Source organism: Amblyomma mixtum, chromosome 2 (genome assembly GCF_055824585.1).
Source record: "Amblyomma mixtum isolate Tamu chromosome 2, ASM5582458v1, whole genome shotgun sequence".
Lineage (NCBI taxonomy): Eukaryota > Metazoa > Arthropoda > Arachnida > Ixodida > Ixodidae > Amblyomma > Amblyomma mixtum.
The window spans coordinates 33,222,432-33,240,640 of record NC_143013.1 but is presented as its reverse complement, the minus strand read 5'-3'; the positions used below and the strand labels follow the sequence as shown (position 1 = coordinate 33,240,640).

Here is an 18,209-nt window from a genome sequence, read left to right as displayed (position 1 = left end):
GTGCACCGTAACATTATAGCCGGGTCCTTACCCTGAAGACAAACTTACGCTGACCTATCTCGGCACATTACCGGGTTCTAATCGCAAACGGGATATTGGCTGATGAATCAACTAGGAAAAGAAACTGGCGAGGGATCATACGATCTGATGTGACAAATCAGCGTTAGAAGTAGTACTGTACATTTCACTCTTACATTGATCGCATTCTCATTGCTTCTTTTAATTTGTTTTCACTGTCACTTTTTTGTTCCGCTGCAGCCTGGGCTACTGACAGGTGAAGTTGTGTTGGTGGTGGACGGAGGTCTTCTGGAGGGTACAGGTAGACGGGTGGACAGGTGGATGGCTGTGTAGTATACAAATGCGTTTTCACATTCCGGACCCACCGTCTGGGGTATTGCCCATCTTATTGCTAACCCAATAAAAACACGAAGGACCACAATTAAGTCCAAAATTACTTGCAGACATGCCCTATGGTTCATAGTTTCAAAAGGCAGCATAGCGCACAGGCACGTATCAGAAAGGGCAAGGGGGGGACCCCCGAAATCAAGGTAAATCTGCTCATCCCCTTCTCTTATTGGCAGAGCTAATACGGTTGCCGGCACACCCCCCTCCAGCTAGAAGAAATTACCTTAAGCCCCTCCCGAATAATATTCCTGGCTGCAACAAACACAAAGGCGGAAGAATTACTGACCGCGCAGAGGAACATTTGCGCTCTTGAAGAGTGAAGGAAGAAGGCATTTATCAGAGCATTGCGCCCATCTGGGAAAGGTGCGACCAACGGTTGCACGAGATAAAGACCCCAGGCAGAAACTATGATACAACTGTATGAAAGACGTTGAAAGATTAGATTAGCGAACGAGTTTGTGGCGCCCTTGAAGACTGCATTGGGTTATCATGAACGGCGTGCGCGAAAGCTCGTTGATTACGGCAAATCATACTGCGCATGCCTTGCTTTCTTTATTTTTCTTATATTTGCTGGTCTGAATCACCAATAAAAACAGATGAAAGTTAGTGCGCGTCCCCTGTCCGTCTTTCGCCGTTGCGCGTTGTTGTTGTTAGTGGCTATTTATTCTTAGGAAAAATATAAACGGAAGGAAGAAGTGTTGATAGCCGCGGCATCTGATATCGACACCTGAAGCACCTGAGCTGCGGCTAGCGGGAATAAAGGGACAGGGAGAGGAAGGAATGAGCGATAGTAAGAAAGGATACGGGTAAGGCGGCAATATACACTGTGTACAAAAACAGGATGTTGAAATAGAAATACATGTGGGTTGCTCCAAACTATTTTTCGAAACCATAAGGAAGGCGCACACCGCAACACTCCTCTTTCGATTGGTTCCTTCATCAAATCATGTGCCAAGCTGCTCAGCTCTTAAACCTTATGCAGAGATATTATCACTGAAGGCGGAGCTTTTTGTAATCTACGTACTGCAGGAAAAAAGTGACAAATATCACCACCGCAGACGGCTGACCTAAGTAAACTGCGATGACGTGCAAAATGCGGCTTTTATAACGGGTCTCCGGGGCTATAGAATACACCGCGCAACTTTTTCTTTCCAGCCACCTTCGAAGTTGCTGATGCTCTTGAAATCCTCCCCAACGCCGCAAGTTTGACTAAGAGTGGCGGGAAAGTATAGCCCAACTTCACCTGGAAAATTTTCTGCAATATAGGCGTCCTTTGCTGCCGAAGAACTCTCAATCGAGCCGCAAAAGCCCAACTATCGAATTTTACTAAGAACGGAAATTACACGATGTTAGCCCCAGTTTCTTTTTAACAACAACAGTGAGAAACCCTCTAATGAAAAACAGAAAATTTAGCCGGCGTTTAAAGATCACTGTCATGCTACTCTGCATGGAGAAGGGAATTTGGGAGACAAAGACGGAAGGAGAGTGGTGTGGAAACGGTAAAATGAAAGAAATAAAAAAGGGGAGAAGATGGAATGCGGCCATTAATTGCGTATTACGGTGCATCAGCGAGTAATGATGTAACATATGAAATGATGAAGTGCCTAGTCCGACAAATGGGCTGAAGAATGAGTGAGGGTAGCATGCAAGGTGAAATTTGAGCTTTACAGGATTTCCAGTGCCATTTAGATAAGCAAACAAAAAGTACATTACATGTTTTTCTTACTTAAGGCAGGCTAGGAGACCTAAAACACTGTTCATTGTGAGAGGAAACAACAACAACAAAAAAGAACTTGAGGGGCAAGGTACACCGAGTGAAAATGTATCCCTACAGCACCTGAGGCACGCATTTTTTTTTGTTCTTTATCTTTTTGTTTTTACTGTTGTTTTCGCGAACGCTTTAACGAGTGCGTTGCAGTGTCCTCTTACTCACCTCTGTATTTCGAGAAAACTGAGGGAATTGCCTTACCGTTGAATGCAATCCGAGAGCGATGCCATTCTCGCTTGTCTTTTCCTGGTATGGAGGCGGAATTTCCTGCGTACAAAGGTATTCGTTTCGCTGGTATCAGTTTACTCGTCATGCAAGCAGAACGCCCCCTCCCCCCCCCCCCCTTTTTCTCTCCTTTTTTGTGTTCTTCGGAGTGGAGGCAGCTTTAGTAGAAAAATAACGAGGCGATATGAATTGGAACAGAGTGATAATGTCTGACCACGTGATTTCTCGCGCTGATAAAGCAGCACTTCACATTTTGAGAGTGCTTTCAAAAAAGTTATATCTCTAGCGTAAGCTATTCAGTTATTTTTCACGCCCACCATTCCCTGTAGATTGAGGCTGACACTTAACCCTCAAATGCTTTGCTATAGTGCGATAAGAGACGCGCTCTACGTTGCAACCAAGAGAGTTAACTGCTGAGCTCGTTGGCTTTCAGACGTATTACCGATATTTTCAGCGAAACGAAGACACACACAAGAAAGAGGACACCACGGGACTGCTAACTTATCAGTAATGACACAAAAGGACACGGATTTACCTATCAAAGAAAGTATAATTGAGGTGTGGGAGTATTTGAAGCTTTCGAATAGTGCATCGAATATCCTTTCATTCGATTGGCTGAACTAATCGAATAGTGCATGTTCAAAATTATTAAAATCGAATCTGTAGTCAAGTTTTTGAATAATTTCAGACTAGTTTCCGTATCATTGGCGCAGAGTTCGAACACGGCGCGCCGCAGTTTTCTTCGGCGACTATATCAAAAACAGGACGCATTCCAACGCGGCCCGGCATTCTGACGCAATCGGTCTGCGCGAAATGGAGGGTTCTGTGCTGCGGCGCAGAGAACTTGTGTGGCCGTATGCATACTGCAAGACTGGGCAATGATAGAGGGCTGAGGTAGGTCCGGCAAACTAGTAAACCCCGCCTTGACCATAGACTTCTACATAGACTTCTTATAGACTCTATTGCCTTCCTATAGATATTTCTTTTTGTTTATTCGTAGTTTATAGACTATCTATAGGCAAAAGTCTACAAAAAGTGCATGGCTATGAACCTATAGATCGTCTATAGCATTTGTATTGCCTACAGACTGTTCTCTAGGAAGAAGTCCTGAAGTTTGGGCGAGTTGGTGTTGATACAGGGTCTGTTCTGAAAGTAGTAGGACTGGTTTTTTCCTGGGCGAACGGGCGGACGAGAGGTGGTCTGCGCGTGCAGGATCGTTGAAGGGGGATATTGGGAATGCTGGGGAAAATGGGCAGTCGGCTCTCGGCCGTTGAAGAGAGCAGGTCGCAAGTACTGTAAACTCCTGTCAAGACATCTCGTCATGCAGAATCATGGAGCATTTACTGGATCAGCGATCCGCGATCAAATTTTGAGTAAATCTTGATAAAACGGGCAAAGAGACTCACGACATGATTAAGGAGGCCTACAGTGACGCTTCCATGGGTAGATCAGGTGTTTTTTTGAGTGGCACAAGCTGTTCCGAGAAGGTAAGGAAAGAGTGGAGGAAGACGACCGCTCCAGACGCCCTTCGACCAGCAAGACCAACGAAAATGTGTAGCGAGTGAAACATTTACTTGACAGTGATCGTAGAATGAGTATCAGAATGATTGCTGATGAGCATTCCTCAAACCCAAGTTTTTGAGATCGTGACAGAAAACTTATCCATGAGGATGGCGTGCGCGAACTTGGTGCCGAGAGTGTTGTCAGAGGAGGAAAAGGCCAACCGGTAGGCTGAAGAAAACCCCGATTTTTTGCCCAGCACAAGACGGCAACGATGCCTCAGCCCCCCTACAGCCTCGACTTGGCCCCGCCAGACTTTTTTCTATTTCCGACAATAAAATCGACGCTCAAGGGGGAACATCACGGATCGGTAGAGGTGGTTCAACAGGCCGTGACAAGGGAGCTAAGCAGCATTCCGGTCCAGGCGCATCTGGAGGCGTACGAAAACTGTAAAACTCATTGGCAGCAGCGTGTAGGTGCGGAAGGGTGCTACCTTGAAAAATTGTAATCGTTTGTACTATTCTATTGCATAAATTTTGTTTAAAAAAAAGAGTCCTACTACTTTCAGAACAGACCATGTACATAATACAAAAACCTGTCGCAGCACGAACGAAACGGGGATAAGAGAGAACAAACAGGACAGGACGAGCGCTGCACTTCGAACTGATAGTTTATCGAAAAACTGAAGCTTATGTACAGTCCTACTGATCATCTTGTGGAAATCAATCAGTTTTCCAAAAATGCTATTTCATTATCATGCAAAACTAAAGATGTGTTTGTTCTTCTCTCTTGTCCCCGTTTCGTTCGTGCTGCAACAGATTTTTGTATTATGTTCTCTAGGATTTGTCTATAGACAGTCTATAGACTTTATATATAAAAGTCCATGGACAATCTATAGACTGTCTAAAAACATTTTTTGAAGATTTATTCGCTGCCTTCTCGATTATTTTTGATGAAAGGAAATGGCTCAGTACTTGTCTCATACCTCGGTGGACACCCGAACCGCAACCACCTCTAAATTACCAGAGGGCATCTTCTTTAAGCATATAAGATGACGGTCACAGAGTTACTATACCGACTTCGTGTTGCGTACCTGCTAACTCGCGGAGGCGCCTACCGGACTGACGCATGCGTGTTGCGTACGCGTAATGGTAGGTGGACTGGCTTACGGGAGCACACGTACAGGAACGACCGACAAGAAAAGGAACGTTTGATTCGCCCTAAAAATCTAAAATTATTTCTATTTCTGCGTCAAATTTGAAATGGTTTGGTTTATGGGGTTTAACGTCCCAAAGCGACTAAGGCTATGAGAGACGCCGTAGTGGAGGGCTCCGGAAATTTCGACCACCTGGGGTTCTTTAACGTGCACTGACATCGCACAGCACACGGGCCTCTAGAATTTCTACCCCAAAGAAATTCGGCCGCCGCGGCCGGGATCGAACCCGCGTCTTTCGGGTCAGCAGCCGAGCACCATAACCACTGAGCCACCACGGCGGCGCAAAATTTGAAATGGCATTAAACGTATAATACTCCTGCAGAAAAACCAGCTCACATTCACTTGTTGTATTGTAAAAAGTCAGAACGCATAACCTTTAACAACCTTTTAGTAACAAACTCTATTAAATGCGCTGCTACAGCTGCCATCCAGGGTCTGCGAGGGCAAGAAAGACACTTCTTATAGTATTGGCCTTTATTTTTTCACTGCGGTGACTGCAGTGCCGACTGCTGTCACTAAAAAAAAAAATGCATTGCTTCCACCAGCACAGTAGGCAATGCTGGAAGGTGGAACGCAACTGTGGCTAGACTTGCTCATTGTGAAACATCCACCACTGCACTGCAACAAAATGGCAGGCATTGGCCTTTATGATCACATGTTCTTTTCGAACTATGTAGACGATAGTCACTTACTGCTCTTTGCAGTAAGAACAGACGATAAGGTCAGTTGTCAGACTCTACCAGCAAGAAGGTTAGCGTACCGCAGTTGAACGTGGAACAGGGGATTCACATTTCATAAGGATAGTATGCAATAGAGGATAGTAGCTTATAGTCTGCTACCAAGTCTGCTGATTTCATATCACTCCACGTAATGTAAAAAAAAAAAGTCCACTTTGTATAGTCTTCTCACTCGTCACACTCGCGCCGAAAGACGCCTTGAACGGTGACGTGAAAATTTCTGGGAAATTGTGAGATTAATAGCCGCCTATAGGCAATTGGCCCAAACAACTATAAACCTTTTGTATCACCGCCTATAGCTGTAGTTTCGAGCGGATATACTTTTCTACAGACAGCTAAAACATTCGTATGTTTCCGAGCCTATAGCTCTATAGTGGCATAGATTTTTCAATAGCTGGAAATAAGCACCGCTTTGGGTGGGTAGACGATCATAAAAGGTCATAGACAGACATAGCTTTTTTCCATAGACGCCCATAGGCCGTTTTGCAGGGCATAACTCGTCCTAGTGATTATAGTCTGCCAACACTGCCATACAAGATACGGGAACGTACTCGGGCAGCAGCGGTATTGTCAGGATTCACGTTTACTTTGTTTATTTGTTTCATTTGCGAATCGTCCTGTCTCGCTCTCTAATTTACTGCGGTCGCCTGCCCTGCGACATTGAAAGCCCAGATAGGGAACCATTGGCAAACACTTATGCTGGGTTTTCTTTTCTTTTTCTCAGATGCACTGTTTTTCACGTTCCGCTGCGCGAAATCTATCTAGTTGAGCAGATTACCTGTTATGGCTCGTTTCACATTGAAGTCCACTATCACAGTGCACTACTCTGGATACAAAAGCCACAATGTGGGTTGTCACGATAGGCAAGGCAGCCTGCAGACAGGAGGTTATCTGGTCATGGTGGAAATAGGAGGCCAATGCCCCATGTGCGCATCAAGAAAAATAGATACCAAGACAGAAAGAGCCACCTAAAGTTCAGAAGGTTAGCAGGAAAGTTGGATCATGAAAATTTTTTTGCTTTTCATTCGCTTTCTTTCGTGTGAGCAACGAGACGACTGATCCGAGATACGTGACAACTAATGGGCCAACAAAGACAAATGCGAACACCGAAACGGACACTTTTAAGCGTCTGACTGCCAGCCATGCAAGGAACGAGACTAGGGAAGAAGCGCTACAGGACCATTCTGAAACCTACTGACAAGAGATAATCAGGCACAACTGATGTTCACTGGTGGGTTTCATTGGGCAGGACCGAACGCCGGCCATCAGGTAAGCCATCTTCATTTTTTTTTTTCCTCGGCGGAAACAGATGAGGAAAACGAAAAGCTTCAAGAAAGCTTGGCTTACGAGGGCCGGCCGCATCCCGCTCTGTCCCATGTTTTTCTTTTTCTCTCCTCGCTGCTAGCCTCAGGAGATATAAGCCTGTTCAACAATACTGAATTGCTGTAGCTTCCGGCCTATTTCGGCCGTTCAACTTTTCTGGCTACGAAAAGTCCAAGAATCTGTTTTTTTCTCTCGACAAGTGTCGACCTCCATGACAGTTAGTAGCACAAACTAAAAATTTACAACGCAACACAAACGAGGACAAGAAGACAAACATATTCAATGAACACAGCGCTAAGTATGTGCATTCTCGTTACCGTCTTGCTTGCGTCATTTTTCCGGTTTCCACGTAAAGTTTTCAAGCACCCAACGCCAACCGGACTTCCCATTTCTCATTAAATCCAGGTTGTTTTGGTATCCCCTTCTCTCTTTTCTCCCAACCGGACTTCACATTTCTCTTTAAATACTGGATGTTTTGGTGTTCCTTTCTCTCTTTCTTTTCTCCGTATTTTTCTGGGCGCACACTTCTTCTCTTTGTACACACTTGCAGCGCTTCCTTCCTGCGAGACGGCGCGTCATAAACGCAAGAACGGGTTTTCCGGATGTTGCTGACCGGACGATGGAGGCACTCCCCCTGCGCACGTGCGACCTTGGGTTGCCCATAGCGAGCGCAAGGTATCGCGCGTCTGTCGCACCCCCTTCTCCCAGTGGCGCGTGCGTAAAAAACCCCGCGGGACACCGACGTTCCATTCTCGGTTGTCTCACGAGGCGCACCCTGTAATTACGCAATTTCACACGTGTGCAGATAAACTGTGCTTCAGGTTACCGACCGTCTGCTCATGAATGGGCGCTCGTCGAAGCAAAAATACGCAAAAAAAAGAGCAGCTCGCAAGCTTAGATTCGATATACGTATGCTGCCTTCTGCTCGGTTAAAAAGCGTACAGCATAGGGGTAGCCAAAGCCAGCGTAAGCCTAGCCAGCGTAGCACTCAATTCATATCATCGTCTGCACGGAACAAGTGTGTGACCAGGCCTTCATGTTTGGCCGAGGGGTTCGTCCGGTGCCCACCGTTCATTGAGGCAGTTACAGTCCCCGAGGCCATTTCTCTTCGTTATATTTCCCATAAAACAACGACTGCGACTACTACGCGAGCTCCAGCCGCATTGTACAGGGTACAGCATGGTAATACAGGGAACGCGAGCAATGCGCTTTCGCACCCTTTTCTCGCGAATACAATTTAGTGCGCGTTCCTTGCCACAGAGTGCTGCATGCAATCCGCACATAATAATCATTTTGTATTGCCGAAGATAACGCTGGTATGAGCGCAGTCGTTTTCTCGGAAGTTTTAGTGGGTTGGGCACGATGCGATGTTATTACAATCGTGCATACGCTGTGTTTTGCTCGATGGTATCGTGCTAAGGATCATCATCCTGATTCTGATTATATCTGCATGTTTAACTATAGCCCGCGACCAAGCGCTCTGCCAGAACCATCTGTCGTAACTCTGTGCAGAGTATATATACAGTGGGGGTACGGCAAGGCTCGCGTGCGTAGTACTTTCGCGCTCTTATCTCACGAACCCCATTTCGAGTATGCGTGTCTATAGGAACAGTCTCCTGGATACAGGACAGCTAATAATGGGTTTGTATTGCCGACCGGTCTCCCGTAGGAAAAGTCAGGATGAATACCACATGCCATGGGGCAGGTTGACAAAGGGAAGAAGCTGACGACACCACAGCAAAAAGAACAAGGTATATATATATATAAACACACTCTACTGTCGTGCCTTCCAGGCAAGAAGCCTAAGACAAGCGGTAACATTGGAAGGACGAGTGAAGACGACGGATTGGAAATCACGAAACTAAGCGAACAACGACAAAGGTTAACGAACACACACACGGACAGCAGACGTTTTGTGAGTCTTCGTCACGTGATTAACCTATCTACGAAATTGAGTTATGCATAACTGAGCACTATACGAACAGCAGCGGGCGTCCCTTTAACCCAGCATGACGCGATAACTGGGAAATTGAATCGAACTGATGCAATTGTTAGAAGACATATACTTCGCCGATTGAGGCGCGACCATTGAACGAGAACTAAAAATACGCATAGTGGCATACGAACCAGCGAAACTCGTTTGTAGCATCTCTGAATCACACAGCAAGACGAGATGGCGGAGAATTTGACCTTGGTGACTGTGGCGCAAAATCTGAGCTATGCATAGCGCTGCACTGAAATAAAGTTTTGCGCTTCGCTATTTCCCTCTCTCTCTCAGCGATTAGGTATGCCACCTGTGATTTATTCCTTGCCATATTAACGCGAAACTGTGGCAGTTGGGACAGAAAGTAAAAGAATAGTTACTCAGTTTCATACCTTCACAGTTGAAGAGTTTATAACGATGCCTGCTACAGATGGACATTTTGGGTGCTTATAAGTTCGCAGATTAGATTGTACACATGGCGAAGGAGCAGGTTTAATTCATCGAAAGGTTCAAAAGCCTAACGAAGCAAGAAAAACTGAGTGTAGTAGTGTCTGCCAAACAGTTTATTCGGTTTCCTCAACACTGCAGATCAATTCAAAGAAAGAAGAAACAAAACGAACTTCAAGCCACCGTGTAGCACTAACCCATGATTTTTCTTTTGTAGTGCGCGCTGCTATGCTGCTCAGTACACGATAGAGGGCTGCCTTCATTGTACGTTCGTGCAGTCCTTTCACTGCCTGGCAATATTATCAAGAATTTTTCGCTAATCATTGTTTATATTCCCCAGACCTCAGTGCTTCAATATAAGTTGGCGATTACTGACGTGTTCTCTTCTTTTGGTTGCTGTAAAGCAACAGGCATTGGTCACCAGCCAGCGTACATGTTTTCCATCTTCTCTGTTTAGTGTTCAAAGCGCTTTTCTCTTTCTTTTTTTCTCAGATCACCGGCCCATCGACCTCAACTTAGAGCTCTTCGATCCAAGCGCATTTGATGCTCTTCTATATCCTACAGTGTCACCATAGACTATATATGGCAGGCTTATTTTACTGACAAAGGTAATATGACAGAGAACAATACATTGCACAATCAACAATATGAACACATCAACAATCCGATAGAGAACAACAAATGGTTATTCCGAAAGTATATCTGACAAGCACACATTGCACATTTTTTTTCGATATCTTTCCTCTGGGCGAGTAACACCAATAAGGCACTTTCAAATTCATTAAAAGAACAGAAAAATTAATGAATTTCTGGAGCAATTTGACTGCCTCTTTTATAGGGCAGTTACCCGTACATACCGAATACAAGAAAAACAATATACCACGTCTCATCAGCATGATCCCTTTCAAGATTCAGCGCGTCAATCGAAGCCACCGGCATATTTAAAAGAGAACGAGAGAACATATCTTACCTGCAGTTCCCACTTGTTCCGCATCTTGGCGGCGTCGAGCAGAGATCTATCGGCTTGGAATTGAGATGTCCGTCTCCCGCTGTGCTGCCGTTCCTTCTTCCACTCGCTGACGAAGCGCGCGGAAATCCCCCGCAGTGAGGCGATACGGGCTCACCTTGCAACGAGCCAATATTTAAGCGGCCATGCACCAGCTGGCTTGTCACATCGATAAGGAGGAACCCATTGTCGATCCCCTGCAGTCACGGGCCGCACCCGCCGTATGCCTCGTCGATAGCGCTTATCTCGGTGTTTTGCCACTTCCGCACCAACTCCACTATTGAAGAGAAAAAAAAAAGGGGGGGGGGGGGCAGCGCTGATCTAATTTACAAGGAAGCGCGTACACACTGTCACCACTTCGCGATATCGGCGCAAAGTTTCGCAAAAATGCAGCAACGCTGGCTCGAAGATGTGAGGCCGCAGAGGAGAGTGACCATCGGGCACGCGCGCACGATCGAAGGTGATGGTCGGAGCGACGATTGAAAACTGAGAGGCGGCCGCTCAGACCTTGCGGCCAAGTTTGTAACGTATGCAGGCCGCGAGCGGCTCGCGTGGCGTCAGCTCAGTCCTTAGCGGCCTTGCGTGTCGCCGCGTTGCTCGTAGGCTTGCGGACAGGTTCTGCGGTTCGTGTTTTTCGCGACGCCGCGTTGCGCCGCACGGATCAGCCGAGGAGGCAAGGGAGAGAGAGTGAGCTAGCGAAGGAGGGGGAGGGAACTCTTTTCCTTCGAGCCCACGTGTCTACTGGAAGCGCGAAAGTAATAGCAGTGAAAGGCCAGTAGTGTTTAGACCAACGCATTCGTACTTTCTCTCTACATCCCTTCCCCATTTCCCCTCTACCCTAGGCTTCGTCTGTTGCACATTTCCTTCCCTCTTCGTTTTCTCCGTCCCTCCCCTTTCCTACGACAAAGTTCTTGCCCGCAAACAATGGGAAGAGTTATTTTTTCTTTTGTTTAATTCTACCCTCTGCATCGTTTTGCCGTCGCCCTGAGCTTTCTCTCGCAGACGCGGCTGTCTGGATCGCCGGGCCTTCTCTCCAGTCAACGCAGGTTAATGTAGGCCGCTCTTCCACTCAGTGCAGTCGCCCGCCGCTGCTGGGCCGTTGTCGCCGCCGGCTACCAATGCTACTGGTAGCGTCAGCGCCGGCGGCGTAAGAAGCTGTCCTGCACCGTTCCAGCTTTCGCCACGTGTTTCGTTCCTTTCTCATCCTGCTTTCTCTCTCCTTCTCTCTTTCCTCTCGCTTGTCGCGCCAGAAAGAACGAATGCGCGATTTGGCCCAGTTTTCTTTGCTTTATGTTCGCTTTGTCGTTGCGCTTTGTGATGGTGCATACCGCAGTTCCTCTCCTGTTGTCATCATGAAGTTTGCTCCTGTGTTCTTTGCTGTTGAACGGGATGATATCGGAGGAAGCGTTTTGTTTTTGTTTTAATAAAACGCTATGAAGGAATGTACGTCGAACATTTAGACAGACCGGCACGCTGAGGGTACCTTATCAGCGGAAGCTAGCTTCTGCTTACTCAAGGGAGTAAATACACGCCGGATGCAGAAACTTTCCTTCCTCTGACAAATGTTTGCTTCTTTCCACTGTGTGCCCGATATTGCGATCAAATCGCCTGTTCATTGGCGACGCGGGTCGTCTCTGCACGTTTAACGCTTGCGTGTTCTTATCGATTTATATTTAAATGCCTCACGCATCGATCAACGCAGACACAGTCTCATTTCAGGAAGTCGTCAACTGTGCTTTCTTTCATGCCCAGCTCTCCAATTGTTTGGGATAATATCATGGCAGCGTCTGCCACACTCGGTCAGCGCCCCATGCAGGACCGCAGTGGAGAAACGGATGAGTGTATGCGCATGCGTGCAGAGCGCTTGCCAGTTGCAGCGTCGTCTGCTGGGTTGTTATAGTCATAGGGTGCGTTCCAATACTCCCAAGTAGACGTCTACTTAGACGTCTTGCCGGACAGCCGCCATTTTGAGACGCGTTCCATTTTTCACGAAGCCGTCCAAGAAGACTGCTTCTCCGAAGTCCACATCGATGCAAGCTAACTTCCTGTCTAAAGATGGCGGAGCAGTTGGCGCAGTCGGAGCTGAGTGAGCCGTGCTCTTGGCGGGCACTGGAGCCCCGAGACGCACCATCTTTCAAGTGTCAGTCATTCCGTTAAGTTGATTTTTGTAGGAACTGGCGGCCGATAAAGCAGTCTTTATGGACCTACGATTATATTGTGAATCGCGCGAGAGGAAATCGTGCGGGTGATATCGTCTGCTATGCAGGTGAGATCGTCTGCTGAAGCGGTAGCGATGAACGCACAATTATTGCAGAAAATAAAAAATAAAATAAAAACTAGCAAACTACTAGCAGCGCGTTTTTAACTTGTTTTATTAAGAATTTTTAAGAACATAGGAGTGCAACTATTCCCAAATGTTAGTTCAGTTTATGTGCCGCAAGGCGGCGCGTGAAGTAGACACGTTCCAATATGTAGACATGTAGACGGCTTCCTAGACGTAACACTAGACGTCTTGTCGGACGTCTAGAGAATTGGAACGCACCCACAGATAGGTCTTTTTTTTTTTTTACCTACACTGGTGTTGCAAGTGTATCATAAAATTATGATACATTGGCTACACTAGTGTAGCCAGTGTAGCTGCAAAAAATGGCCCGAGAGTTTCTTACTATTACCTAGAAGGAAAGCTGGCAGCGCTCCCCTTCAGCCACCATGGACGCTCAAAGCATCATGGGGCGGTGAGCTACTTGGTGCGGGACCGTCGTATTTTTTCGGGAACTTCGAGTGTCACTACTGAGATGTTTCTATCCGAAAACGCTGTTCGTGTTTGCGCAGACGACTTTGGCGCGAACGCAATGTGCAAAAGCCGTAGTAGCGAAACCACAACAGCATACGACGCCAAAAAGTCTTTTTTTTCTTCGAAATACTATTAAAAAAGTTGTAAAGTGTTTAAACAACAACTTTTTTCTAAACATATTTCATTTTAAAAGTGCGCCTGTTAAGTACGAAAAATTAGTTTTTGTAGTGTTCAATACTTGGCCAATAGGAAAGCTAGCCCTCTCTTTTTTGGGCAAACTGTGCATTTACATGCTTTTCTGCTCATTTGTTGCAATTATTAGACAGGATATTGAATGTTAGAGCATTCTTTATTATCGAACGGCGTTTATTTTTGCATTATTTTTTGGCCAAACATTGTAGTTCTGCAGTCGGTAGCTCACCGCCCCATGATGCTTTAAGCGCCCATGGTGGCTGAAGTGGTCTTGAGGGGGCTCCACGCAAACTTCCATAGACGGCGCGCCAGCTTTCCCTTTAGGTAATAGTAAAAAACTCTATGGTCATAGTGGTCCTGCATGTGATGCTGAACTACCGTCTGGCTGACGCTGCCTTTATAATACTATACAGGCGGCTCAAAAACACGGCTCATATCGCAAAAAGGCACAGTAAACACAAAGCGCTGACTCTCGCCGACATTTATCTGGAAAAGTGTATCCAAAATACGCATCGTGGCAATCGTGCAGAGAGCCGCTGATACAATGCAAATTGCAAACACTTCAGTCTTTGTCGGCTAGCGACATTGAAGGTTGTGACCCCGGTACCACCGACACAAAACAGATGAATTTTCTGCCTCTGCTATTTCCAGCGTTAGGCAATAGTACGTCTGCTTTCCAGGTATGGCGTATTTTTTCTAGCAAAGGTGAACGCACGGGTTGTAATGTGCTGAAACGTGCCTTCGTGTGACACTGTCATCCTGCTCCCGCAGTCAACCTCTGATACAGTACCTCGTTTGTTCAATACCTGAAGACAGCGTCAACGTCACTCTTCCACCTCACTCGGCTTGTTTTCATTACACGTATTTGCCGAGCTTCTATAAAGATAGAAACTTTCGTTATCCGCACCAGCTACAACAGCGTAAGAAACGAGCCGCAATGAAAAACTAATGTGTATACAATCATGAGCTTGAGGGGAAAGCCGTGGCTGATAGCGTGACTTCAAACTGTTCGTGCAGGCCATTCGATGTATGGACACATTGCTCCTGATGGGCAACAGGAACATTCATTTGAAGACCCCTGTCGGCATAATTGCTCCTTAAAGGGCAACTCCGGCGATTTTTCAACCACTTTAAGTTAATGGCTCTTTTGCGTTCCTAAGAACCTCCTGTAATGTGTACGATACAAGTTTTTCAAAAGCAACCGTAAAATAATTTTTAAACAGCAAAAAAAACAAAACTCGAAACCGCAAAACGAAACCAGGGAGGTGCCTTCGTGCGGTATTCACTGTGACGTCACGAGCGGGTTCGCCGCGCTGTGAAGTCCCCGAAAATATCACAACTACTCTGAGCCGCGCTGGCGAGATGACTGAAAGCGCGGAGGACAGCTTTTCCGAGACCAGCGAGTCTTTAGACGACGACTCATTCGACGATTTTGGACTGGACGAGTCGCCTTTCAGGTATGATCCACCGCCGCGCGAGCCAGCCGAGTCACACCACAGGCCGCGTAACCTGCAGCACGGAGATGGTCTGAACTCGGAGGAGTGATTACTTGAGTCATTTCTCGTGCATGCATTTGTGCAGCAGTCGTCAGAACAAAAGTTAATGAGATGCTCCCGTCGACAGCTGTTCGTGTGGCCAGTACCGGCCGGCCCAGCATAATGAAAGAATCTGCGGCCGGAACGTTGCCGCGGTGCACAACGTCCTTACACGGGCACGCATCACCAACAGTCCTCTCTGCGAAGCTTTGTCTAGACGGCGAGCTTTTGGAAGTGAGTTCACGCCAGCTACAGTTCTATAATCCAACATACCGCTTCTTCTTGACGGCCGCGCTTCGTTCAGCTGGCCGCTGCGGAAGACGGTTGTACTAGAATAACGTTGGCACAGAATATGCCTTCAAGCGCCAGTTGAACGAAGCCTTAGCGAGTCCAGAGCTCTGTTTGAAGTACACGCTGTCTTCATAGCAATCTGGCGCGAAATGTTCCGAGCACAAGCGGGAATGCTTCCTCGGAGACCAGTTTACAGGGCGGACAGCTCTCACCAACTTGTCGCGAAGGTTCTTATCGCTAGGAAACCTTACGCTAGATCACGCCCGTTGTCACAGATCAAGAATTTGTGCACCCCACAGCACAACAGAAGTTGCCGTGACCCATCACTCTGGCGTACACATCACATCAGGCACAATGAGATGGCGCGAAATTGCACAGGTGGTCGAAATAATTCCAGAGAGCTCCACTACGGACCTCTTTCTTCCTTTCTTCTTTCACTCCTCCCTTACGTCGCGGTTCGGGTGTCCATTACTGCGTCATTTAGTTTCCTCAAAACCAATTTTCAGTTTTCCCCTGCACTGCCAGCGCCAGCGCGCGCCCAACCAGCTTGACACGCCGCCCCGCCAGTGACGTCACAGAACAGGGTGGCCTGTAGAAGTTTCTCGATCAGTGGGTGCCGCTCGCTTGTTTTCAAAATTCGCTTGCGGAAAAACTATGCCGGTTTCAGATACGAAATTTTACATGAGGCATCAGACTATCATAAAGAATACAGACTTAAAATTTCATTTCAATCGATGCACATCGAAAAATCGCCGGAGTTGCCCTTTAAAGGGACCATGAAAAGAATTAAAAGCCGCTTGTAAAAGTTATGCTCAGAAGCACTGACACCAAGTATGAGTCTTCGGAACTGAGCCGGCAATTTACTATGGCTTTTTAAAAATCGCGTTTTTTAAAATTCGCGGGCCGTTTGGTGTCTTCGTAGGGAGCGATTTTGAAACCAAAACCGGGAAAACAGACGTCACTAGTCCCATGACGTCGGTAGGCCACCACACGCTGTCATTCGCTCAAGCCGCGGCAGCTACGACGTCACGGGCACACTTCCGGTAGCAGTGAAAATCGTCTGCTCGAGGCGCCGCGCGACCCCCTCGGGCAAGCGCGGGCCAGGGCATTGCCTTCACGCATATGTTTTCAATTTACCTATGCCGCCTCTTTCTGCCGGGAGTTCGGGAGCTAAGAAAGCGCCGAGACCGGAGAGACGCTGCCGACGCACGCTGCTCCTCGGGAGCGCGACAACCGGAAGTCGTAAACCGAACGTCAGCGAATGACGTATTCATGGGCGGAGCCCAGTCCCGGAGCTGTTTTCTTTATTTTTTCTTGGTGCTCCGCGTGTATGAGTTGAGAGGGGAGAGGAGGAGCGTGATTTTTAATCGTCTATAACTTCGTTGTTATTCATGCTAGCTCGAAAATTCTTTCGCTGGGGTTACGAGTGATGGATTGCCTATCTTTACGTAATCTAAATTAATTTGTTTCATAGTCCCTTTAATAGAGGGAAAACACGTATCATTTCAGTGAGCACTTAGCGTCCAAGCCTACCGAGTTAGCAATCGAAGCCTGTTATCACTAATATCAACCGGGCTGAGGCTGTACGCCAGGCTTCAAGATAGTCGTGTGGGTCATCCTGTGGGCGAAGAATCAGTCGTGTCGGTCGATCTGAATTCAAAAATATTCGCCCTTTGTACACTCTGTTTTCAACGCCAAAAGTTCACTGACCGAACGGCAGTCCTCGTTGTTTTCGCCGATTTCTGAATGAACCCCAGAACCCAAGAAGAGTATAAAAACACATTTAGTGGCTCTCATAGTGTATTAAGTATCGCACTGAAACGTAGAGCACAAGGTGATCTACCGGATAGACTGGTTTTGCGTATACCTGCCGGTTTTATGAGTCGCCGAGGTTGACCTGCTTATCGGTAAACCGCATTTACTTTCGTCCCTTCCCATTTGCCGGAAGCCAGCCATAACAAAAAGCGCGTACTCACACAGACTTTATACGCGTGGCGACCTCTGGTGACCCGGGCCCGTGGTAGGTCGCCGTGTGTATGACGAACCCGGCCGCCCTAGTAGCCACGATTGCTTCGCAAAGAGACCCCGCGACGTTTGTAGGTCACCGTACAATAGGATCCAGTGACGTCGTCGGCAGCGGAGCTGGAAAAACCAACGCCGGCGCATAACGTAGCGACTGCGCTCACTTCCGGAAGAGTTGCCACTCTCGTAGGCAATCTGTCCGCCCCGGACGTTGGGGTTCTGAGCGTTTAACGGTGGCGCAGGTTGCCCGTGGAGCGCGTTCAGTGTGTGAAACCACGTACATCTCTCCAGTACTTTAGTCACATCACGGGAGCGTCGACCGCTAGGTCGTTCAGCGTTCCGTGTAGAACCGCAGCGTCGAAACACACGAGAATACGTGAATGCGCATACCAATTCTTCGCGGTTGTTCTTCCAAGGTGACAAACCCTTGCTGCTCGTATGCTCTCGTCAACCGGTTCCCTGTGGCCGCTTTTGACATAGGTTAGCAGATAGAGTTTTAATGACCAGGTATCGAGCCTTTCAGCCCCAGGTTACCGACCGCAGTTGTCGGCAGTGGCCTGTAGCATGCTAAGGAAGAAGCGAACAGATAGTGGTTCCGTTCACCAGATGGAAAACGATAAGAGGTGTTAATAACAGCCCGAAAAAGGTTGCCAGTAAAATCTGTCTAAAAGTTGTTTTTCTGCACCCATGAAGATCGGTAGGTTGGACGCGAGGGTAAATTTTGAAGAGCAGCTACCCCCTAGTTACACCATAAAGTGCCTTGT

General features: G+C 47.3%; 1 protein-coding gene across 1 annotated transcript in view; it reads right to left on the bottom strand.

The window, feature by feature from the left end:
• The window catches only part of LOC149358912 (sodium-dependent nutrient amino acid transporter 1-like), a 35,928-nt gene extending 18,433 nt beyond the window's left edge, over positions 1-17,495 (bottom strand). Inside the window, exons 1-3 of the mRNA XM_089571099.1 lie at positions 17,400-17,495; positions 10,576-10,888; positions 2,375-2,440 (exon numbers count right to left, since the gene is read on the bottom strand). Coding sequence (XP_089427225.1) covers positions 2,375-2,440; positions 10,576-10,599 — 90 coding nt within the window. The 5' untranslated portion in view covers positions 10,600-10,888; positions 17,400-17,495. The remainder of the gene's footprint in view (positions 1-2,374; positions 2,441-10,575; positions 10,889-17,399) is intronic.
• Between the last annotated feature and the right edge of the window lie 714 nt (positions 17,496-18,209).